Below are 26,133 nucleotides of genomic sequence, written 5' to 3'. Positions count from 1 at the left end.
TATACTAATAGCATACCATTTCTTATTAGTGCTATTTTGGATGACATGCTATAGTATAACTTTTTTTTTCCTATTTTGGACGACATACTATAATATTACTTTTCCATGTGATTTTGGACAACATACTATAGTATGACTTTTTTATGCTATTTTGGACAATATACTATATTAAGACTTTTTTGTTTTATCTTGGACCATATACTATAGTATGACTTTTTTAAGCTGTTTTGGACGACATACTGTAGTATGACTTTTTTTATGGTATTTTGTACGACAGACATACATAGTATGACCTTTTTAGGATATTTTGGATGACCTACAAATAGGTCTAATAATATACTGATAATATACTTATAGGAAAGTATGACTTATTAGTGCTATTTGGGACGACATACTATAGTATAACTTTTTTATGCAATTTCGGACCACATACTATAGTATAACTTTTTTCATGGTGTACTATACAATGACTTTATGTTGCTGTTTTGGATAACATACTATAGTATTACTCTTTGTGCTATTTTGGATGAGATGCACACCTATGACTTTTTTATGCTATTTTGGACTTAATGCTGTAGTATGACTAATATGCTATTTCTGAAGACATACTATAGTATGATTTTTTTATGCTATTTTGAATGACTTATAATTTTTTTTTAATGCTATTTTGTACAACATACTATAATATGACTGTTTTATGTCAATTTGGATGACATACAATCGTATGACTTTCCCATGCTTTTTGAGCAACATACTATAGTATTACTTTATACTACAATATGATTTTACTTTTACCTACACGATTATCATCAGTTTCCAATGGCATTCTCTTCTATGACTTTTTAATGGCTTTTTTTCTAATTCTTTATTTTCTACAGCGTGTTATTCTATGGCATCTGGGGCATTCTAAAGAATAACTTTAATGGCATGCTATACTTTGACTTCTTTAAATTATTTTTTCATGAAATATATTTAGCATACTACAAAACTGTCATGACATTTTTTTATCTTTTTGATTTTTGTGTTTTTCATGATATTTGTAAGTAATACTATACTCCAACTTATTTTTTTAACAATTTGTATGATATGTTATATCATTCCTTTTTTCATGGCATTCTATACAAAGACTTTTTATAGTATAGTATGACCTTTTAATGGCATACTATACTATGACTTTTTTTGGATGCATGCTCTACTATGATATTTTCATGGCATATTCCACTTTGACATTCTTTACAGTATACTATGCCCTTTATCTAACTAGTATCCTGTGACTTGTATCTGAATAGGTTGCGTGTGTATGTGAGTGAGTGAGAGAAAACCCTGATATTTCAATAAATATATATTAATATTGTAATGTTAACAGGAATGTACATTTAACTGTTTTTCTCAGTCAATAAATGTTCAGTGATAGCACTTATTTTGTTTCTACTCGATCTTAATACTGATTTTTAATGGCTTCTCATATTGCTTTTATGCTCTTATTGATGACTTTTAAATACGCTTTTAATTTGGTTGTTTTTTATCAGTTTATATGCTAATCATTTTATCATGTAGCACTTGATTTGTTTTAGAAGTTAAAGTGCATTATAAATAAAATCTATTATTATTATTGTTCAACATCAAAATTCACAATCAATCTCAAAAGTAAGTAGTAGCAGTAATCAGTAGTTTCTTGGGTATACATTTCAAATGTTCAATGATCAAGATGTTTACTTTGAATTCAAATAAGGTGCCAGGGTCTATAAAAAAGCATGAAAAACAGATCCCCGGATTAGTCTGTACTGTGCACACCCTTGAATGCGTAGAATATAAGGCAATGGAGGCACAGACAGACTGATAATGGCAAATACCTGTAAATTAGAGCCCCACTGAGCTTTGCCCTCTAGCAGGGCGTCCAGGACTCCACGGCTGGGCTCTCCGCTGCCTGGGTCATTCCCGCTCACCACATAGTATGCAGCTCGAACTCTTTTGAAGAATTCCTGGTCCACGTTCTTGGCACTGCAGTGGTTGGGCACATAGGCAAGGTCGACATAGATGGGTGGTCCAGGTGGGACAGCCGAGCTAGTTTTCTGAGAGTTGTTACCTGTAGGTGAACAGAAATGTAAAACAGCATTAAAGGGGAATAATGGTGCTCACTTTCATTACAGACCAACTTTTTCCTCAACATAACAAATTGCAGCTGTATAATTTATTTATACAAGTCAACTACTGCAAAAAACATACTACGACTAGAGTGTATCATTACATCTGTTATACAATAATTTGTGTGCTGCACATCCATTATTCTAATGTGCCTCGGTTTCCTTTGGGTTATATTTGCTTCTATGTTTAATGTACAGTACATCCCTGTACCCTTTAATGCAACAATTTTTAATGACCATAACCTATTTCATGCCTGAACATGACATATGACAATTCAAGTGTAGACTTGTCATATTTGTAAATCGAAAGGTAATGCACAAAATTAGTTTTTCACATGATTGTACCAACTCCCTTAAATAATCATATATACTGAAACAAGAAATGTAGAAATTCAAGTAGTTTAGTTTGCATAAAATGTTATCAGCGAAATGGCATGTGCACAACTGTCTTTAATTGTATCTATCAGTATGGGTAAAAAATGTAATATGTGTAGTTAGCTGAGCTTATAATTGATTTTTAATAAGCACATGAATGTGCCTTATTAAACAAAAATGGTCTTTGGGTCTTATCATCCACTTCAAACTCTATTTTTATTGTCAAAAATATCCACTTTTATGTATTATATTGGTATCTCCAATATGCTTTCTGGCTCAGGAAATAACAATCCTCTTTTTGTCTGGTATCATCTAGCAGTAGGGCATTTTGATTCAGCCCAGCAATAACTTCAAAGGTAAATTAGTGGTATGCTGCTTGAAGTGAATATATTGACACACCTGAACCGCTCTTGACACCATTGACCAAGCCCTTTGATGGGTTGAGGAGCTCACTCCTGGATCCTTGGGTCTCAGACATCTTAATCAGCCTGGAGCTTCTGTCTGGGTCCTTCCTCCTGAGGGAGGCTGATCGGGGTGAGGAAGAGTCCTTAGAAATCTGCTTGACTGGAGTAGAGGACCTTTTCCTGACTTCTCCCTTACGAGCGGGAGAGGCCGACTTGGGTTTGCCCTTTCTGAGGCCCTTGGTAGCCTTGTGCTCCTTTTTAAGTAGTTTTTCTGTGCTGCTGTGGTCATTGAGAAGAGCCTCTGGATCTACCATGCACACATCTGGGTGCGGAGGGTGTGGATGAGGGTCCTTCATCGGCGTAGGTGGGGGGTCATGAGTCTTCTGAGCTGATCTTGGTGATGGAGGATGGTGACAACCCCCTGCTCCAGATAACTTGTCCACCGGCAGATGTTCAGCATCCTCGTCTGAGTCCAGATTTCCTTCAGCTGTTATGGACGGACACTCCTCAGTTTCTGGAGGGACATCAGAATCGGACTGTGAAGGCAATGACTCACTCGCTGATGTCGGAGGTGTTTCCTCACCAGCTAACGTCACAGCCAAACCAGATGACATGGCGCCAGACAACTGGTGTGGCCCCTGTCCAGCATCTCCATGGTAACTGTGAGCATGGTGGTGCCTCTGCTTGTGCGACCTCCTTTTTACAGAGTGCTGCTCCTGATCATCCTCATCTCCTTCCTGGGAGTGGTCACTGCCATCGTCCTCCTCTCCTTCCCCCTCATCGCTGGAGAGCTGATGAGGGCTTGGGTTAATGAACGATGGAGAAAGTTCACCTTTGCGATGTTTGTATTCGCAGGAGGAGTAGCCCGCATGCGAGGCAGAGGAGGAGGTGGCTCCTGTGTTCAAGTCAGAGGGGCGATCAGCCCTTGTTGCCCCTGTGCTGGATGTTTCTGTGTGATAGGTATCTTTAGCGGAGGACATAGATGTACCATGGACACTGGCCATCCATTCCATTGCTTCCATTGCTTCCTCTTCCTCCTCATCATCATCCCCATAACCTGGAGGAGGGGCACTTGGGCAGTCATCAGGCCTCTGTAGAAGCTCCCAATCAGATATGCTGCTCTTTCTCCTGACCTCCAATCTCTCTGGAGGCTTCTCCAAAAAGCTTTTCTCATCTGCTCTTTCTGCCTCTCCTTTTTCATCATCCTCTGCTTTTTCACACATCTTTGAATTAGCTGTTGCCATTTTCTGTTCTGTGCTGTCTTTGCATGTCTTTTCCTCCATTTTCTTTTCCTCTGTTTTCTGCTTGACTTCACTGTCTTTAGCAGTCTCTGTCTTGCCATCTTTTTCTGACACCTTTGCATCTTCTGTTAAAGCTCCATTTGTCTTTTCCTCTTTTACCTCTACTGCATTATCCTTTATCTCCTTCTCATCTGTTTTGGACACATCTGTTGTGGCACATGTGGTTTTGCTAGCTCCACTATCACCCAGTGAAGTAGGTGAGGCTGTCTGTAGAGTTGTTTCCATCACCACATCAGGTTTAGACACAATGGTAGTAGAGGTGATGGTGACTGTTTTTGTCTCTGTGGACTGTGTGGTACTGTCAACCACATATGACTCTTTTATCGATGGAAAAGTCTCCTTTTGCTCAGACATTTTTTGACATTCAATACGACATGGTAGGGTGCTGTCCTCCATTTCAAGTGTAACAGGCTCTTCATCTTCCGATGACTCTTGGGACACCTTGTCAGAAGAATCAGCCCTTTGGAGGGGAGCGACATCAAAGCGAGCCTCTGATGTTGATGAACTCGTCAGCACCTTTGCTGGTTCATTACTTTGTAAAGATGGTGCTGATGATGTTAAAGATGTTATCGTTCTAGCACATGTTGTTTCTAGCATATAAAAACTATTGCTGCTTAACGTTGTTTCTGTGTCAGGCTTTGCAGAATCGCTTTGATCCTCAGTTTGTTTGGCAGTGGTAGACAAGACTGGAGATGATGGTTTGGTCTCATCAAACTGGCTGGATAACGGTAACTTTGTTGCAGGTTTCGATGTCACCTCCATGTACTCATCTCTCTGAAACCCCCCAAAGCAGGAGCTTGTAGATGATCTATCAGTAAATGATGGATCCTCTTTGGCTAGAGGTACTGCAGAGCTTGGTATTACAGTCAGCATTTGGGGTTTGTCTCCCAACTTCTGACTCAAAGGAGCAGATGTTGAGGCCGAGGACGAGTAACTGTATGATGTTGAGGAGTATGTTGAAGTAGAGTATGTTAAGGTGGTGTATGTGCAAGGTGATGAAGCAGTTTCTTCTTTTGTGGTGATATCTAGGGTCTGTCTGTCATCTAGACTTTCGTCCTGAATGTCTCTTTGGCTGTAGTATTTATCTTCACTTAGTTTGGAGACCTGGGAGGCATCTGAAAGCTCAAAGGTTTCTTTCTTATCTTCCTCCAAACCAATTTGACTATCCTCACTGTACAAATGCTCAGAATAACCTCCAGATCTACTCTGTCCAATATCGGCATAGCTACCGCTTAGAGGAGGGGAGGGACTAGACATAGTTTTGGACGTGGACTCTGAATGGTCAGGTGGCAAAAAGCTGCCTGTCAAGCTGATTGTGGACGTTGGTTGACATGTTTCCTTTGTCAGCAAGCTTGGAGATGGAGACACTTTGTCGTCATCTCCTTTTTTTAATTGTGGTACTTCATGAGAGCTAAAATCCTCTGCTGATGACAACTTTCTCTGTGTGGATGGTTCAGGAGACAAGTGCTTTTTGTCTGTGTCCTCTGCTTTCTTTGTTTCTGGAAGTTTTGGAGCATCTGATGTAGAGAAACCACTTTCATCCGGTTTTTGAGCACTTGGGTCAGTTGATGGAGTTGTTTCACCGACACTCTTTGTCTCGGAGGGTTTGGATGGGGCTATGTCTTCTTTGAGTGGTTTTGTTTCTGGAGATGCTGGTTTTCCACTCACGTCCTGCTTGTCTAGAGCTGAGGCATCATCATGTGTTGGTTCTTTAAGAAAGCTCGATTCAGGCAATTCAGACTTTTTATTTGAGTCCTCTACTTCTGCTAATGTGGCACTATCACCAGAGCTACGTCTGCACATTTCTTTTTCAGACTGTTCTCTGGCACCCTTTTCCATATCTACATCACTTAACTCCTCCTCTTCCTCCTCCTCATCCTCATCTTCATCTTCTTCATCGTCAACATTGAAATCTTCCCCCTCTACAAGTAACCTTTTATCTATCAGGCTCTCTTTTCCATCAGGAAGGTCTAACATGGATTTACAAGAGGCAGAGCTGCTAATTTGACTATTGTCAGAAGCCAAAACATTATCGTCTATTTCATGTCCTGAAAATGTGGCAGTAGATGCTGTCCTTGACTCACTTGAAGTTCCTTCTTTCTCTACAGGAGGTGCTTGTTGAGGTAAAATGTCTTTTTCTGCAGGTGAATGCCGACCAGAGGGAGATCCCTCTCTTTCATGATCAGAAGAATCCATTTTGTCTTTGAGGGTCTCAGATTTTTCTTTCTCTTTTTCAGTTGTTCTTTTTTCTGTGAATTCTCCAAAAGCTATGGAGGTAGCTGAAACTTGGGTCCCAAGATCTGATTGGCTCCAAGACGGAGAGGGTGTTTCTTGTCTTAATGATGCCCCTGCTGATTGAACAGTAGCACTGGTGGAAACTGTATCACTTACTCCCTCTGCTGCAGCACCCTCCTTCATATCCTCTTTCTCTTTCTCTGATTTCTCAGGTTTGTCTTCTTTGGGACTGAAAGAATAAGACTCAGCAGCCTGGGACATTTTGTTATCTTGCATGTCTACGGATGAAAAGCTCTTGTCAACATAAGGTGTATCTGGTCTTTCTTCTCTCTCACTCTCTTCCTCTTGGCCTTTCTCTCTGTCTTCATATTTAGGTGAGGCACTTGGACTGTGGTGGCTGCTTCTCTCACTCTCTGTGAGGGACACCGGACTGTAGTCCACTCTGCTAAAGGACAGAGGCTCTTCTTTGTATTGATCATCCAGGAGAAACATGGCTCCACCAGCCTCTGCTTGGCTTGTTCTTCTGTTATCATCAATACCCATGTCAGAGGCATGATCAAAACCTAGAGAAACCTCGCTTTCTTCTCGAGAGTCCAAGTCATGATCCTTTGGAATGGGCTTTTCATATGGATCATACTTGGATGTACCAAATGTTTGCTGTTCGTCTCCAATGCTTCCACTGACAGCTTCCTTCTCTGAGGTCAATTTTGCAGCATCTGATTTTACAACTTCAGCGTGGCCAGTGTCCTCAGAATCCAACATAAAATATGAACAAGGCTGTGATAATCCTGGAGAAGCCACCTCTCTCTCTCCTTCCATCTCCCTCTCGGCTTCCTTTCCTGGTTTCTCCTCTAGCTTTGTCTTTTCTGCCACACTGACTCCTGAGCTTGTCGAGGATGGTATCTGTTTCTCTTGTTGTGGCGTTTCCTCAACACTGGACTGGCTCTCAGTGCTTGAGAGCGTAGAGCTCCTGGGTTGACTGTCAGTGCTCGATACCGTTGACAACACAGGCTTTTTCTCAGCTGAATCTGACATTGGTTCTGATTTAGCAGCTGGTGCATCAGAAGCTGTTTCTTGTTTGGAAATAGAGGTTGCCTGCTCCTTTGATGTGACAATTTCAAAGGATGGCTCTGGCTTAGCAAGTGGCGCAGCTGTGACTTCTGTTTTCACAAGATCTTTGCTCTCTTTGAGTGAAAGTCTGGATTCTTCTTTGTCAAACTCTTTGACGTCTTCATCAATAGAGGGCTCTTGCATTGTAAGTGTTGGTATGATCACTGTGATTTGCTGCGATGTCGGTGGTTTAGTTTGGTCACTTGTCTGTGGTTGTTGGGATGAGGGCAGGCCAGCGGACGAGATGTCATGATCAGATTTTCTTGGCTCCACTGACAAAGGTCTGGAGCCTGCACCTCCCATACAAATGTCCTCCTCCTCTTCATCTTCTCTGTCTTCATCGGAGGACTGAACCACAAATGCAGGTTTGTAATCTGACTTGGATGCTGCTTCTCCTGATACTGTCTGTGCAGGTTGTTTAATTGCTTTGTCCAGGTCTTTCTCTTGTAACTCCTCTCTCTCCCACTTCTCCTCTTTGGTGTGGTCTGCATCAGAGGAGTCTTTCTCATCTGTCTTGTCTGAAACATCTTTTTCTTTCATCATTTTTTCATCCTCTTCTGGTTTTATTTTTTCATCTTTGGAGTCATCAGTCTCATAGGTGTACTCTTTTTCTTGCTCTTTTTCCATTTTTTGTTCTTTGCTCAATTCAGCAACATGTGTGTCATCTTTCTCCATCTTTTCTTCTTGACATATAGCGGTCTTTACTTCTTTATCTTGCTCTTTTTTCTCCTCTTGGATGTGGCTGGGAGACACACAAATGTTATCTTTCACTGGTTTCAGGTCTTCACTTGAAGTAGTTACAGAAATGTCTTGCTGCATTTCTATTGATGTTCCGCCAAAAGTTTCCTTCTCTTTCTGAGTTCCAGAAGGCTTATCAGAGGTTTCTTCATGTATATGCTTATCACCAACGCCACAAATATCATCCTTTTCAGTTTTGTCCCCCTCCAAGGTCTGGGACACGGGAAGCTCTTTCTCTATTTTATTATCTCCCTTAGATTCAGACTCAAAAGGATAATCATCTTTCCCTTTTTTCTCATCTTTAGTGCTAAATGATGGAGTGTGTATTTGCTTATCTGTCTCCTGTTTGATGGATTCAGCTTCACAACTGCCCTGTTTAAATTCGGCCTTAATGGTTTCAATGTTAGATGGCTCTTTCTCTTTTGCATCCTTGGGTTGCTCACTACTGGAGTCTGTTTCTTCCTCTTTTTTCATGTCATCTTTTTCAGTTTCTTTATCCTTAATTTTCTCCAAAATTTGTTTATCATCAGAGAAATCTGCCTTTTCCTGCTCTTTGTCCTCCTGTGTTTTCATTTGTTTATCAGAGACGTCACTCTTTTCCTCCTCTTTGTCATCCTTGATAGTTTCGACAGAAGTATCATCCTTGTGCTCTTGTATAGATACCAAATCTGAACTTTTTTCTTTGTCTTTGTCTTTTTCTCTTTCTTCCTCTGTTGCTGTAATTTCTTTTTCGCAAATAGGATGCTTTGGGATTTCTTTTGCCTCCTCCTTGATGAGTTTTACTTCAGACGTAACTAACTCTACCTTCTCCTCCTCATCTGTAGGGGGTTTTACACAAGCAGTGTCTATGCTTTCCTCCTGCTTGGGTAAAATTTCTTCCTTGATGATTACTGTATCTTTTTCCTCCTTCACAGGTATGATAGCAACACTGTGATCCTGAATTGACACTTCTTCCTCCTTGGATGGTTTCTCAGTGAAAGTTTCCTCCTTATCTACTGCTTTTTCCTTTTGTTCTTCTATCACTGATTTGTCAGCACAAATATCTTCACTGGTTTCTTTCTCCTTTTCATCTTGCTTCATGGGTTGAGCAACAATTTTATCAGTGGATGTTTTGACAGGGGAAATATCTTTGCTCACCATGGCATCCTCCTTCTCCATCTCAGTGAGCTTGACCACAGAAGTAACATCTTTATCTGTACTTGTTTCTTGCACCTTTTCATCCTCTACAGCTGGTATGACGGCATCTTTAGGTATCTCCTTTGCTTCTACCTTGGTTGATGCATCAGAGGAATCACTATCTTTACATACTTTCAAATCCTCTTCCTTCATCTTGGTAAGTTCGATGGCTGCGGTATCGTCTTTACTTTGCTCTTGATCCTTTTCTTGTCCAAGCGTTGGTTTAACAGCAGAAGTATCTTCCATTTTTGGCAGTTTATCTTTTTCTTCTGCCTTGGTAAGTTTTACAGCAGCAGTATCATCTTTACTTATGTCTTCCTTCTTGTCTTCTATAGTAGGTTTGAAGACATAAGCATCATCCTTGATTGTTGTGATGTCTTCTTCCTGCTCCTTGGAAAGTTTGGTATCCGAACTGTCATCTTTACTTGTCTCTTTTTCTTGCTCTGTGGTTGGTTTGGCGACAGGAATTTCATCTTTACTCACTGTTGCATCCTTTTCTTCCACCGTGGTGAGGCTGATGGGTGTGACAGCATCTTTGCAAATCTCTTTCCCCTTTTCTTCTTTCATGGTAACATCAGACGTATCATCCTTACTAATTATCTCTTCTTCTTTGGTGAGTTTAGCAATAGTGATGTCCGCCATCTCTTTCTCCTTTTCCCTCTGCTGATCTGTAAAAGGCTCCATGGCAGAAGCATCTATCTTTTCCATCTCCTTTTCCTCTTTCTTATCTTCTACCACTTTTATATCAGATGTGTCTATCTCTTTTTTCCTCTCATCCTCAGTAGGCTCAGTGATGGGCACATCGTCCTTCTTTGCCTCTTTCTCCATTTCTTTAATCGGCGTGATATCTGTGCTGTGAACTATTTCGATTTCTTTCTCTTCAGTCATTATTGAGCTTACATCCAAAGTATCAGCCTTTTCTGTCTCCTTTTTCTCCTCCTTTTTCAAGACCTCACTATCATCCTTTTTAATGTCAGTTTCCTCAACCTCACTTTTGGTTTTAAGGTCAAAATCATCATCTCTCTGCCTCTGCTCATCTTTGATTTCTTTGACCTCAGAAGGAACAACTTCAGTCTCTACTTCTTTAGTAGTTTTGACATCAGGAGTGTGGTCTTTTTCTGGCTCTTTCTGTTCATCTTTAATGGCTCTATCAGCAGTGACAATGTCTTTTGCAATTTGCTCTTCTTTTACGGGTTTAATATCGGCGGTATCATCCTTTATTGCCACTTTCTGTGCTTTCTCATCAGTGATGGGCATAACAGCAGAAACGTCTTCCTGGATGTCAGATTTCTGTTCTTGTTCATCCTTGACTTGTATGACATCGGTGGTGTCGTCCTTTTCTTTCTCCTGTTCCACCTTGATGGTTTTAACTGCAGATTTATCATCATCATCATCTTTCTTGTCGTCATCATCTTTCTTGTCGTCATCATCTTTCTTGTCGTCAACATCATCATCATCATCCAGAGCACGACTCTCCGGAAATCTACCTGGCACTTTAGGTTCTTTGTCTTTGAGCCTGTCATCACCCTCTTCATCACTTTGTCCAGGTGACATGAGCGAATCCCTTGCTGACACAGGTGGCTGTACGTCTGTTAAAGATTTAGCAACAACAGGGATTGTTTCTGTCTGTTTGCCTTCATCTTTTGGCACAGATGAAGTGTCTTTTTCTGACTCCTTTATTACAGAAACTTCTTTTATCTTTGTCTCAAATGGCTCGTCCAAAGATGTTGAAATTTCTACTTCCTGCTGATCTGCCTTCTGCTTGTCAACATCTTTTTGTGTTTCTGCTTCATCTTTGCTTTTAGTTTTGTCTTCAGTTGCTGTGATGACATCAGGGAGCTCCGCTTCCTTTTGCAGCTCTAAATCAGGGAAGACCTTCATCTTGTCTTCCACTGGTGACTGGCGAAGAGGAGAGTGTGCTGCACTTGGTGGTCCGGACTGCGGGGGGGAGGCCATTTTCACAGTGATATCATCCGGACTGAAGCAGCGCTCTTCACTCTCTGAAGTTACTGAGTCTGATCCAAAAGGTCTGGTAGGCACAACAGATGAACTATCTTTAGGCGCAACAGCGTCTATATTCTCTTCTTCAACTGGTAGGTGGTCTGGTTTGGTGTCTTGTATTGAAACTGGAGAAACTGAGCCAACAAGTTTTTCTGTCTCTTTATCTTGTAATAACTGGGATGAAGCATAGCCCTCTTGAAGTTTTTCAAGTGACATGTCAACATTAGGAGTTTGGTCTTCTTCCTCTTCTTCTTCTTCCTCTTCTTCCTGCTCCTCAGTGTGAGCTTCAGGAGCTTTAGCTGGCGGCTTCATTTCTGCAACAGGAAGCTGTAAGTCATCAGATGGAGACTTGGATTGTTTGTCTTCTTCTAAAGAAGGTGGTGAAAGAGTCCCTGCAGAGAGTGGCTGCTCTTTACCCTGGGTGGCGTCAGGTGGGGTCGACAAGGTAACAGGGCTTTTGGGTGGTTCCTCAGCTGGAGGTGCTGCGACGGATGCCACAGATTGGTCTTCGGCGATAGAAGTAGGGAAGGAGGAGACTTTGTCATACTCTGTGATTGACGTTGCAGAAGACACATGCTCCTCTTCTGCCAGAGGAGCAGTGATGATGTTGGTGAACACTGACACCTGCTCCTGCACACCTGGGATAAAACTTTTCTCAGCTGCAGCTTGCATCTCCCTCATGCCGTGGATGTCTACAAATGATCCGGTCTGATCTGGAACGGAAATGTCGTAAGCGCTGACATCATACTGAAGGTGTGGTATCCTTTCCTCTGCCTCCTCGTGAATCTCCTCGTCAGAGATGGTCTGCTCTGTCTCAGAGTAGCCGGGTATGGTCTCATCTTGGATGTAAGAGATAGGTTCGGCTGCAGCAGCTCCTTGAACTACTGAGGTAATGGGAGCCGTAGTTCCTGCAACATGTGACAAGTAGCCCTCCTCTTCTTCTTCCTCTTCTTCAGTTGCAGTTGGAATTACAGCTGTTTTGCTTTCAGTGACCATTTCTTCTTCAGGTGCATCTTTGGGTTTGATCTCCTCATCTGCTATGACATCTAAATCCTCTACTTCCTCCAGTTCAGCTTTCTCCACTCCCTCCTCTTCCTCCTCCTCTTTAGATGGAATCATCTGTAGCTCCTCTTTTGCCACAACCTTTGCTGAGAGATTTTCACATTTCTCCATTTCTTCTATCTCGTGTTTTGTGTCAAGCCCATCGTCCTTTACCTCCTTTGATTCATCTTCCTCTTCACCTATTCCCATATCTTCTTCCTCCTCCTCTTCTGTTTTCTTTTTGGCAGCAGGAGGCTCAACTTCCTCCTCTTCCTCATCCTCATCCTGAGTTGCTGCTCCTTCATCCTCAAACTTTTGAGCCTCTTCCATTTCTTTCTCTTGCGTCAAAACCTGGTCTTTGTCTTCAATTTCAGTTTTCTCTTCCGGGACCTCCTTTTCTGGAGACTTTGTGCCAGGTGGAATTTCAGATGTAGTTTCTTGTGCTTCCTGCTTCTCTTGGGTAAGGCTTTGTGCTGTCAGCTCATTACTGTCTTGAGGCTCTGCTGATACAGCTACAACTTCAGCTTTTTTCATGTCTTCAAAATCCTTGGTGAGGTCTTCTGGGGTTGAAGGAACAGACGTGCCCTCAACAGCTCCATTCTCTATTGGTTCAGGTTGAGTAGTTTCAGGTTTTGGCTCCTCTGGCTTTGGCTCAGCAGGTAACACCTTTGCTGCTTTGATTTTTCCTGTCTTTGCTTTACTTGACACCTTAGCTTTGTGTAATGTCTTTCTCACTTCTGGCGTGAGCGGTTTCAGGTCTGGCTTTGTAATTTTTCTCAGCTCTGGTTTGGATGTGTCCTTTTTTTTGTCATCTTTGGACTTGACATCTTTCTTTTCATCTTTTTTAACAGAGTCATCTTTCTTTATCTTCTTGATTTCTTTCTTTTCCTTGTCCTTTTTCTCATCCATTTTTGACACTCTCTCCTTCGAGTGCTTTTTTAAGGATTTTTCCTTAAGGAGTTTTTTCTTTTCTGGCACATCACCTTTAGATTTTATAGTTTTCGTAGGCTTTTTCTCCTCTTTTTTCTCTGAGATATTTTCCTTGACAGAATCACTCTTTGCCTCTGTGGCGGCTGACACATCATCTTGTCCTTCAGTTTCCTTCTTTGAGGCCTTTGCAGTAGTCTTCGGGGACGACTTGAGACTCTCTTTGCTGTCTGTTCTTTGCTTTAACTTTGTTTGTTTTATAACGGATGGAGGAGCTCCTGAGGCAATGTCCTTTTGTGTGGCTACAGGATAGCGCAGGAAGTCAAGGTGCTTTAATTTTTCCAGCCCCTCAAGGATCTTGTTTTGTGGTGCATTCCCAGGGAACAGCACTCTGATGATCTTTTCTGCAGGGTTGGCAGGAAGCCAGACGACTAACGCTGTAACTGATGTCAGGTAGGGCACTGATATTTCTCCTTCTTTGCCGTTGGGCAGCACAATACCAGTTTTGGCCTTGCTGTTGCCAGCCCATTTTTGCATTAAAAACTGCATCTCTTTACTGTCTTTGACAGGGTTGAGAATATACATGTCTAACCTGCCCACTCCCATCTTGTGGAACAGAGTAATGGGCTCAATGGTGTTGCTGACCACTCGAAAGAGAGGCTCCGGTTTGATTCCTAGTTTGTTAAGGTACTGCAAAGTCAGCGAGGCCTCTTCAATGCTTCGTTTCACTTTGAGATTAGATTCTGGCATGCGGAGCTTCTCTGGCACGTTGAAGAATACCACACCTAGTTCAGGAGAGATCAGGTTCTTCATCCAGTCACTATAGTTGGTGGAGCCTTGAGACTGCTCCTCCTCCTGCTCTGCTATCTTCCTCTGAAGCAGCCCATTGATACCTGGGAGATTGTCTGCACCGATGTGTGTGAGCAGAATCGAGTCAATGCGGTCCAAGTGGCGAACCAGCTTCCAGAAGCATGATTTTCGTTCAGAGCCTCCATCCACTAAGATGTTGAAGCCATTCACAGCAAAGAGAGCAGAGTCTCCTCGTCCGCCGGGAAAGATGTAGCAACATGGTTTGGAAAGTTTCAGGAACCCTCCGGATGTGGGTGGCTCCAGCAGGTCAAAAGGTGAGGGGACGTCAACCGTCTCAGAGATGTACTCTGTGAACTCTGTCACGCCCTCCATCTTGAGAAGAACAGACTCTGGGTTTAGTTTGTATTCCAGGAACTCCCGCAGGGTCTGCTGCTGTCCCAGGGAGCTCCAGCCCACCTCCCCGCGGCAGGACACAGTAAGTGTTGCCTGCTGCTTGGGGGCTGTTGTGCCGAGTAATTCACTGACCTGCAGGAGGACAGACCCACAAACATCATTCAGTCAATCTTTGTGTCAAAGACTCAGCTTTCTGCTTGTTTTTCAGAGGAAAATTATTAATTTAACTGGAAGAGACAGTTGGGGCCTGAAAACTTTCCCTTGCTTTCATCTTTTGTGTAATATCCATATTTCTGAAAATGTCAAAGCTGGTACCTCTTGTTTCATATTTAACCCATTAATGAATGTGCAGGATTTTTCATATGACTATTGTTAAGTGTTTAAGTAGATCTGACTCACCCCAGGATCAGCAAAAACTTGAGAAAAGGTCTGGTAGGTAAAAACCCCAGTTTGAAGAAGAAGTCCACCGTGATCTGAGCTCTGGCCACTCAAGACGAGAAGCTTCTGTCCCGCTGAGTCTGTGACCAGAGACTGGATCTGGGACACACACACACACACACACACACACACACAGAGAGGAACAGAGAGCAGTTAAAGGAGAGACAACATGGAAAAAGAAATATCTGACTCACTGATGAAGGAAGATTCATTTTAGGTCTTAAGGTCATTAGGAAACAGTGTATCCCTTATATACTCTATTCACAAGACAACTTTATTTTTCAACTGTAAAATCAATTCATATCTGGGTCAAATATGTCTTTAAAACAATTTTAAAGGATCCTTAATGTTAAGGTTTTATGTAAATACTAAAAATGAAATTGAAATCAGATTATTTTTTAACTGAATTATTGATATATGACAGATAGATGTGTCAGTCAGAGAGAGTAAAACTTTTGTAGATGTGCATGAAGGGCTGCAACTAATGATTATTTTTATTTTCTCATATTAGCTGTTCAGTCAGTAAAATGTCAATGGTGAAAACAGTCAGTCCCAAAGTATGTTTCCCAAAGCCCAAAAAGACATCCTCAAATATTTTGTTTTGACCACAATCCAAAGACATCAGTTTACTGTCATAGAGCAGTAAAGACACCAAAAAATACTTACATTTTTGGAATTGGAGAATTTAAACTTTTAATGTTAAAAATTACTCAAACCCATTATTCAATAATCAAATTATTCAGTGGTTATATTAATGGTTGACAACTAATTGATTGGTCATTTCAGGTAGTGTACATGCGACCAGCAGGGCCCTGTTTCTCAGACTGACATTACCTCTGATACAACGGTGTCTTCTGAAGGGTTGACAAGCACCACGGTCTCTAGGACATCACTTCTGTGGTGGAGAGTTCTTTGTCCTGAAGAAGAAGATTGAAAACATCATATTAGCATCTTTCACGAAAAAAGAACTTCAGCCTTAGCTTACAGGGATAGTTCGACCCAAAATCAAAAATACATTGCAGAGTGTTGGAGATGTCTGCCTTCTGCCATTCTGTCAAGTATAATGGAACTAGATGGTGCTCAGCTTGTAGTGTTTAAAGCACCACAAATACAAATAAAAATAATAAATAAATGAAATAAATCATGAATAACTCAACAGCAATGTCTCTTTCCTGACATCATGAAATCATATTTACATCTGGCACTGTCACGCTTCCTCCTGCACCATGATCCGGACAGTGGGTGTAGTGCAGTAGAAAGAAAACAGTTCCTACATGAAACTGTTCACAACAAAGTCTGTGGGTTATCTTGAGAAACCCGGGTCGTGAGTTTTTCAAATGTATTTTTTGGCGCTTTGAGCACTACAAGAGTGCCATATAGTTTCATTATATTGGCGAGAAGGCACTCCAACACTCCAAACTCACACCAAAACTATCTCATTGATAAATAACACTGCAGGTAAAAATGCTTTTAATTTCATGATGAAATGTCCTCCTAAGATTCAACTCCATCAAGGCCTAAAGGTCAGACAGGGTAAACGAGTTGATGCTCAGCCGTCTGGCCTGACGACATCCTGCTGGACAATGTCCAGACCTGATCTGGAAAACCTCTTCGATTCTGAGAGATTTACTTCACTGCATTTTGTATCGTATGTGGGGCAATCACTGTATGGAGACAGTCAACCCACTTGTGCATCAACGCAAGAACAAAAGTTAGAATAGGAAATGGGTCACTGATGTCTGCTGGGTGAAGTTTAAAATTACAGCCATGAGCACAACACAATATTTGCCATTGATATTAGGTATTTAACCTGATTTAATGCTTTTCTAGCCACAGACAGAAACATAAGCCACTCGCAATTTGGTTCTGGTTAAAAAGGAGTCTAATTTAGTTATTGCAGCCCATTAATATTAACAATTCTGAGAGTAATAACTCTAATGCATGGAAATCCACACACAAAAATGAAGAAAATTTCACAAAATGCACTACATTCATACATCTTTATGCATATTCATCATAATTATGCCTCAGCACTTAATTCCACTCAGGGGTGATGTTAAGCTTTTAATTCCCCTTTGTTTCAGCACAGATGCAGGATCTAATATTAGAGAGGTCTAATAATAGGGGGATCTCAGTGACTCTACCATCCACCGGGATCTTCAGTGCTTCCCCTGAGTTTGCAGTGCTTTGCCATCTTTTCAGGATCTGGGCTGTCAACATGTGTTTGTGACATATAAAGAAGTGACATTATGAAATTATAGGACAGTTAGGATGCATAAAAGTTTGGACGACATTGATAAGAAAAGTAATTTCATGAACTGAGGAAAAAACTTACATATCAAGAATGTAATCAGTGCAGCACTTAAAAGTCTAGACCAGCTGTGAGTCAGAAGCACTCAGTAAGTAGCTGTTATATTACAGATGATAATCACAGCCATATTATCTGCTTTCAGCTCATGATTGTATTTTACACATTCTGATTCTTCATATAACTAAATGGCATTAACAGTATAACAGTGATGAAAAAACATGAGCTGAATTGAATCATTTTATATTCCCCCAAGTTTTCTTCTTATCTGTTAAACAGCCACATGTGACATTTCATATGAACAAATGTCAGGAGTTTTTTTTATTCTTCCTTTCTTTTAATTTAGATCATGAAAACCTTTACTTGGCTGTTCTGGTGGTTCTTTTTGGACAAAACTCAAAGAGAACCAAAAAGTTGATCCATATATTCAGGCATTGTACAAATCTGGCACTGCTGTTCAAATCATGATCTTTAATTTCGGACTACTGTATCTCTTACAGGCTGTAATTTTTTTAGTTTGTTTATTCTGTTTAATTTGAATAGTTTATTATTATTTTGCCTGACACTTTATTTTGCTCCTAATAAAATAATATTTAGATGTCTTTTTTTTGTGTTTCTATAACATCTTGTGTTTATGACCATTATGTCTTTAACAGTTTAACAGTTTAAATTGCCTTGTATCCGAATTTCCAATTATTGACTCATTTTATTACTTCAACTTCATATTTACATATTTGCATACACTTGACAAAAATCACAGAAATACTCCCAGAGCATCACTGGAGCAAACTAGAAGATGTGGCTCCCTCTGTTGTCACCATATTGATGTTACCATAGCAACACACTGACAGCCATATGCTTTTTACCCCCCAGCAGACTCACTGCAGTTACCATGTGAAATAGAAAACAATTGTTTTGTTTTTTTTTACTCAGCTGACCGCTGCATGAAGCGAGGAGTGTGGAGAGGTGATTGAAGGATTTTGTAGATGGACGGAGAACTGTGATGTCCATCACTGTTCACATAAACATGCTGGTGCAGCAGTCAGGAGGAGTTCTAACACTTCAGCAGATCTGCCCACAGACGTGTCCGGTTTCACAGCACGATGACTAAGCTGTGAGGGTGAGCGGTGATTTGCAATTTTTTTTTTTTTTGCTTTGATACTTCTAACGCTGACAAGAGCAACACACAACAACAGAGACAACCTTGTCGATGCAGACACTGGAAACGCCAGCGTCAACGGTATGAATTTGTAAATCCACCTTCAGAAGAATGAGGCCCAGAGAGACAGAGTGTCCTTTTGACCTCCTGATGTGCTTTCCTCAGGTGAAACAGAGGAGAAGAGACTGCATTAGCTGCCGTTGATGGCTGCCTGCAGGGTGACTCTGCTCGCTGACACATGCAGGCTGGTACAACGTGATACTACAACAACAAAGACACTCTAAGTCAGTCTAGAACGCTGCTGTTTCCTCCCCGAGGGGGTCAGAGAACATCAACAATGCAGAGCGTCTGAAAGGACTGTCACTGCTACTGCAGGCTGGAGGTCTCACAATTCAGGTTCAATTTCACTCCCAAAAACAGCTAATGGATGGAAATCTGCAGAGGTGACATTGAAGAACATAGACTTTAAAAGGCCCTTTAATACTTTTGTATTAAATGGTCTATAACTCAGAAAAGTTAGTTGTATTTTGTAATTATTTTGTAAATATTTTATTCATCATCTATGCTATTCTGTTAATTTATGTAAAGTCTCTTTGTATCACTCTGTGTCCCCTCTCTAAATTCTGATGTTTGTTGGCTCATAAACGCACTGCAGACAGCGCTCTTTGTGAGTTCTTCATTTCCTCAGCAGCAGTTTGTGACTCATGGTGGGGATAGTTGATCTGTTGATCGGTTCAGAGTTGATCAGATCAGCTCGATGGATAAGAGAAGTAGCTGCTGTGAGTGAATGCAAGCTTTAACACTTGGCTTATTGAACAGTTAAGTTTCACTTATAATGTGCCTGATGTTCTGCTGCTCCACCTATGCCCAGAGTACGCTCCAAAAGGCGCAATGCATAATCAAACAGTAGGCTTTATGTATTTGTTTCGAAAACAGCTGATATTGATGGTCACTCCACCAGAAGCGACATTTAATCTCAGCATTTAATGAGTTTGTGTGGCATGATCCCCACCGTCCTTAGAGGGGGGTCTGTTTTAACCTGAGCCTTTAATAAAGACCTACTTAATGCTGAGAAGAGTCAAACTGATGTTTCTGAGAGAACAACAATGATGACAGTCTGCACTGAGTGTAGGTCATCCCTTTTACAGAAACAATGACACTAATTTTTTCTGTCTTTAATTTCTCTATTATTGGTTGTACTTTTTTTGGATCTTTGGGCAATGACAACAGTGTTAAATACTACTTCGATTTTCACTTTTCTTTTCACAAACTCCTGAGGGTAAGGCATGTCCACCAGCTTAAGCTGGAGACAAAATACATGACGCACAACCCTAAGAGTCTGAAAAAACTGGTAGTATACACTGACCAAGTTCTACAGATTTTTTTATGACAACTTAAAAACGGTGGCTCATAAATTTAATGCCTGCACCAGATGAGGGATCATAGACTACACAACTTGTCAGTGTGACGGAAGCCACAAAACACACTAAACTCTAATGACAAGACTTCCGAGATCAAGAGTAAACATAAAACTGTCAAGAAGGACTAGAAGAAGAAGAAGGAGAAGAAGGAGCAGAAGAAGGAGAAGAAAATAGTTTATTTACATATTAGAACTTAACAGGCAGACATGTTTACGCTAAAAACTGTTTTACTTTCAGGTTACTATTTCTCAGCCAAGAAAAGTATTGAGCCTCAGCTCCCCCTCATCAGAGACATGACATAAGATGCCTTCAATTCCCCACAGATCAGTGAAATTATCCACATTTTCTGTGGCTTTGTGGAAGCAGAACTCCAGCCCCAGCCTGGCCTTAATGTTACACCTCCACAAAGCCACAGCATCAATATCAGGCCTGGTCTGTAGAAGAAGGAGAAGAAGAAGAAGAGAAACAAACAAACATGGATTTAAGACGGCAGTAGCACTTTTTTTATGGCTATTGATGATTCTCTTTACCACTAAACAACAGTGTTCAGAGTCAGCTCTGAAAAATCAAACATGTTAGATAAGCTCAAACTCATGTCTCAAGGATTCTGTTCTCCTCATACACTTGCCAATTCCAGTCTGAACCCTTCATACACTTAGAGATTTCTGTGCCAACTTGCCACACCAACTGGCCGCAACTCATGCTGACTGGTGCAGACTAGGGTGGAGTTGTCACGATAATGAATCCTACGGAAAACCCTGTCTAAAGTTGTATAGTGTATCCCCAGCTTAACTGTAACTGTGTCTAACTGTCGCCTGGTGGTGGGAAGGTAGTGCATAATTAGTTTATCAGTGTTTTGTTGCAGAAACAAGGTAAAGAGAGCGGCGAGACTGAACCAAAATAGTGAAGTTGTGGGCTGTTAAACCAAAATAGTAATCTAAAGATGCTAAAGTGCTCTGTAGAGCTAAGGGGAAAAGAGTAACCCCTTTCACATTAAACACAATATTTCAATTAGTTCTTAGCATTATAACTCTGCAGCTGGACTGAATTACTAGGATCCAAATTCCCCTCTTAAAGGAGCTGTATGTGACATTCACAGGATATCTATAGCACAGAGATCGTGCTATAAAGCTGCTACAAAGTTCATTCTCTATGCTACCTTTGCATTTTTACACAGAAGCAAAAAACAGCAGCATCGTTCAGCTCCAGTGTGTGATTGTAGACTGCATGCTGGCATTGCAGAATAAAAAGGCATAATGAGTGTGACTTTTAACACAACAGCATTGGCCTCTAGTGCGACAGATAACATATGCGTCGGCAGCACTTTATAAACAATAAGAGTTAACGTGGCAATAACAATCATTTGCCGTCCCTGTTAAATGGCGGCAGAACTTGTCCTTGGTTGGTAAGGTAAGCTCCTAAATGTCATTGTTTTCCCAATTTATGGGAATCTCCTGTGGTGGGTCGCACACATAACGGGGGGCATTATGCCTTTTTATTCTGCAATGCCAGCATGCAGTCTACAATCACACTGTCCTATAGTTTAGGCAGGGAAAAAAAAACATCATTTTGGATGAGCTGTATATACACATGTATAACCACTTTATTTCTTTAATCTATTATGTTTCATTGAAATCCTGAAAAGAAAAAAAAATCAGACCCAAAGTTATGTTCTTTATTTGAAAGGTAGCAAGAAAATGATCTCTGGAAAAGCAAAATATCTCTGGGAGAAAAAAAAGAAGTTTCTTTGTATAAGTACTTTATTTAGCAAGCTGACATTACCACATAACTGACAGCCATCTGTGTGTGACAGTGACAAATGTCACATTTATATACAACTTCAGTTTCCTACTTACAAAATGATAAATGTGCTCAGCCTAAAGAAAGCTGTCAAATTGGGAAGACTGATGGATTTTTCGATGACTTGAGTCAGGGTGGGAATCGACTTATCTCTGCAGTGCGTCAGACACGCCTTGATTAAACACATCCCCACCTCCTACAACTCAACACACCACCATGTCAGCCTTTTCTGTCTGTATCCTTACTGCTGGGATCCACAAAGAAGTAAGTAAGACCTTTTTTAAGAAACTCTGAGTAGAGCTTCTAAAAACCGTCAATGATACCAGTTCCAGGCAAATTTTGAGGAAGTATTTATATGTCTACTGCCGCAGCACAGTGCATATTCCTCTGTTAATTAACACAGTCAAAGTCCCTGTTGGGTATCACAAAGAGAACTGTGTGTTATTCATGACAAACATCTATCATCGTACCAGTCTTTCAACCCTATGCTCTGTAAATTGTAATAAACACCAAGGCTGTTACTGGAAATGACAACTCGGTGATGTGAGTGAGCCTTTAAGGTTTCACTGCATCCACTGAGACACAAACAGTTTGAAGCTAAAGCCTCCTCAGGCAGGCCAGCATCTGTTACTCGGCTTAAATGTGTTTGTTTAAACAGTCCTTTTGAAGAGTGCAATGTTCAGCCAAGTTGCCCTCATCTATTCATCCCCGTGGCTTTACTTCACTGGCATTCCAGACAGAGGGAGCATCATCCTTTCACATGAAGTGACTTTCAGCCAAAGGCGTTTGGAAAATCTTATGAAAATGTGCACGCAGGCTGATGATTTCTAATTGCACCATTTTTAAATACCTCTTATTTCTGCTCAGGGTTTACGGGCTCTCTGCTTTCTTTGTCAGCCGAATCAATCGTACTCTTAGCACTCATAGCTTTTTCTTATCAGATCAGCTGGTTCTCTGGCTCAGTAATGTGCCTGTGATTTTTGAACATCAAAGGGATGCATATCATTAGCATATCATTGTGACACATTTCTGCAGTTCGCTCAATCCAAAAACAAAAAATAAAAGTCCCTCTGGAACTAGAGACTTAATTTGTGAAATGTTAGTGTCACTGAGTTTTCAAAGCTTTGAGTTAAGTTTTTATAGCAATTAAACTGCTGATACACTATTGATAGCTGACCATAATGATATATTGGCCAGTAGGCTTGGTATCATACTATTATAGTGTACTAGGGTATATGGAGATCCTGAATGCATGTTTTTCAATAGAGTCATAAATACAGGTGTCCTCCTCTTTTTATTAAACTCATCATATGTAGTGCACTACCTTACTGATATTTCATGAGGGTATATGGTATACCCTCATTAAAGCCTATTAAAAAAAAAAGATTGTCTAGCCAACAATGCAGTCTATCTAATGTGCAATTAAACAACTTAGACAAGTCTAGGTTTATACTTACGGCCCATAAAATCATGAATAGATAGGAAATAAGTGCCCTTCACCTATTAATCCTTGCTGAAAGAAATACCCGATGACACATCAGTAGGCTGAGCGTAGATCATGTGTTGAATAAAATCATGTGACTAGCAAACTGCTTTTGCAGTGGGAAGAAGTCATCTTAAAATAAAGTTCTATTTGGCAATACTGTCATGATTCCAAATATAATCATATTTAACTAATTAGACAGGAAACCTATGAGGCATTTGTCTTTTTTACTAGGCCTGTAACGTTATCCCCACCTCTTGCAGTCGCCATCTTTCGCAGTTCAGCTGCCTGTTCCGCCTGTAGAGACTGACTTCTGGTGGCGCGTGCAGTGTCCTACGATTCATTGCCTCAATACAGTACCTCTATATCAGTTCTAAAGAAAGAGTAATGTATACATTTTTGATAGTATTGAAACCATACCTTTAGAATTTTTAAGTACCCTGGTATATTGTAATATCATCGAGGCCAAATTCATAGATTGCTATATTTATTTACAATACATGCCATCATTTTGGACATAAGGTCTTTGGCTAGAATCTGACCTGTTTTTATGGCATGATCCCAAAAAACATTTCTGAACTCCAACAGTTCAAAGAAACACTCAGTAATGTGTATTACAGCCAAGGTATCTGTGTCAACTGAGATCATTGCACTCGCAATGATCTATTTTCCTGACAAAAATAATTTATGGCAGGGTAGACACTGGATGTCATCTGCCCCGCTTCTGCCGGTTGACTTAAGGATCCTGGCAAGTGAACTCTTCACTCCCTTTTGCTCTTTCCACGACTCTGCTCATAAAAGCGAGGCCCAGAGGAAGGGAAGGTCATTTGTCAGACAGAACTTAGTGTTTCTGCTCATTCCGGCTCTTCCTCAGCTGACCTGCTTGATATAAATATCCACGTCTGAACTCCCAAAACGAGAACGCTCTGTTTAAAGGCGACTAAAACGGAGCACTGATCAGCCGAGGCCCAGCCACTGCACTGCTCCAGATAGCATGTTCCACATTACAGTGGCAAGTGGGATGATGCTAAGGGGGTTCAAGGAATTTGAAGACAACGCGTGAAACAGTGGTGGCTACTTCTAGAGACTGTTAGTGTGCAACTTCGTTCATTTTCAGTAAAATAAGTAGCTAAAATAAGCCATCACCAATGTTCCTGCAGCTTAAGATCAGCGTTTCAAAGCTCAGAGTATCGTAAGGAACAACACAGAGCTGAAAAGGATTCAGTACCAAGGGCAGCTCCTCTTTCAAATTTAAAAGTCAAAATTCAAATGTCAGACAGACAGCCAACATCCTGTTCTGAATATAAAACCAGTGATTATGGTGGTGGATGGCATTATGCAACGAAAACCATCCACTTCAGCACACACACATACACACAAGGTCAAAGCATTTAATGTTGTCATAATGCAGACTTTTGGCCTAGAGCTCTGCAAAGAAACGTGTACCTGTTACAGCTAAGATCATTAGTCCATGAATTCCTTTGTAAAAAAAGGGGGTTGATATAGCTTGCTCAGCCAGATTTTTCCTCCTAGGGGACATGTCGCTGTTGCCTTGGATTTTAAAACACAAAGCACAATTTATCAAAATGGCCCAAACTGCTGGCAATAAATGTATCACTATGACATGCCTTCATGTGCGCAAAGAAATAGCGTTATGTATGGTCCATGAAAATATGTTTCATTTTGAAAGAAATTCACCCGGCTTGTTTTTGCTCAGAATGATTTAATTGTAAAATAATACATTTGGCTCTTGGAGGCCAATTTGAGCTCAAGAAACTTTGACAGCATTTTTAATTTTTCATAGAATAACTAATTAATGAATCAACAACATGTTGTATTCTTGACCTATGGCATATATATAACAATGTATATCAAAATATAATCTAAACTCCTGTTACAAGGGGTGGATAATGAGCATCAGACACTACTAAGTTGATGAGGTCAAGCAAAAGTGTCTCTGTGGGACTCCGCTACATGGCTGAGCTGTTATGTCATCCAGCAAGTGTTTTCATGTCTGAAAGATTTAGCATTTATCACAAAACATTTCACACCTTAAGATCTCTACTGGTACACTCTGAAGACATGATAACACCTTACGGAAGACAGAAGTGGTGAATAACAGCACACAGAGCACACAATCAGTGAATAACGAGATCCAACCTGGAAATGAATTAGCATTTTAGCACTCCCAGCTCTCTCATCTTGAAGTCAATGGATTTTTTGAATGTTTTTTTGTTTAGATGACTGAAATAAGGTCTGTGGTTAAAACAAGTTTAAAAGACTTTTAAGTTTTGTCCTATGACATAAAATACGTCACTAAATACCCCCTCAAGAACTTTGACGCTTTTATGTGTCTTTAAAAAAAATAGTGGCTAAAAAGCAGAAATAGGAGACTACAGAACATCACACTGAACACGGCTTTACAGCCTCTTGTGATGGGCATATTAAATCATGTGAGTGTTGTGTAGTTTGTTTATAGCAAAACATTAGCCTTTTACTTCTAGTAAATGAATAAAGGCTTCAAAAATCTTAAAAGTGCCATTTATTTGTGAAGATAATCTTGCTGAATAAAATGCGTATGTTTGCTGCAGACCTTGTTTTGTCCAATAATCCAAAATCCAATGGAAAAAATTCCATTGGCTTTATGACCAGGCAACCAGGGCATTGTAACTTCTGCATCAGCCTTTTTTTTCTTAGTGTAGACCTAAGACCTTCCTCTTTGATAAAGCTTATAATTAGGGCTGGCTCAGGTTGCCGTGATCATGCTTTACGCAACCTTCTACTGCTATTATTATGCGCCACGCCTCCACTATACGCATGGGACCCTTATCAACACCCACAATATTATCATAGAGTGCATTTAGTAATT

At 40.7% G+C, this 26,133-nt stretch overlaps 1 protein-coding gene across 1 annotated transcript in view; it reads right to left on the bottom strand.

Annotated features, from left to right (window-relative positions):
* Window positions 1-26,133, bottom strand: part of LOC121950444 (microtubule-associated protein 1B-like) — a 99,916-nt gene that overhangs the window by 8,028 nt on the left and 65,755 nt on the right. The window contains exons 4-7 of the mRNA XM_042496442.1: window positions 15,928-16,010; window positions 15,055-15,192; window positions 2,919-14,787; window positions 1,854-2,086 (exon numbers count right to left, since the gene is read on the bottom strand). Of these exons, the coding sequence (XP_042352376.1) occupies window positions 1,854-2,086; window positions 2,919-14,787; window positions 15,055-15,192; window positions 15,928-16,010 (12,323 nt within the window). The remainder of the gene's footprint in view (window positions 1-1,853; window positions 2,087-2,918; window positions 14,788-15,054; window positions 15,193-15,927; window positions 16,011-26,133) is intronic.

Source organism: Plectropomus leopardus, chromosome 11 (assembly GCF_008729295.1).
Source record: "Plectropomus leopardus isolate mb chromosome 11, YSFRI_Pleo_2.0, whole genome shotgun sequence".
NCBI lineage: Eukaryota > Metazoa > Chordata > Actinopteri > Perciformes > Serranidae > Plectropomus > Plectropomus leopardus.
This window is presented reverse-complemented; position numbering and strand designations above follow the sequence as displayed.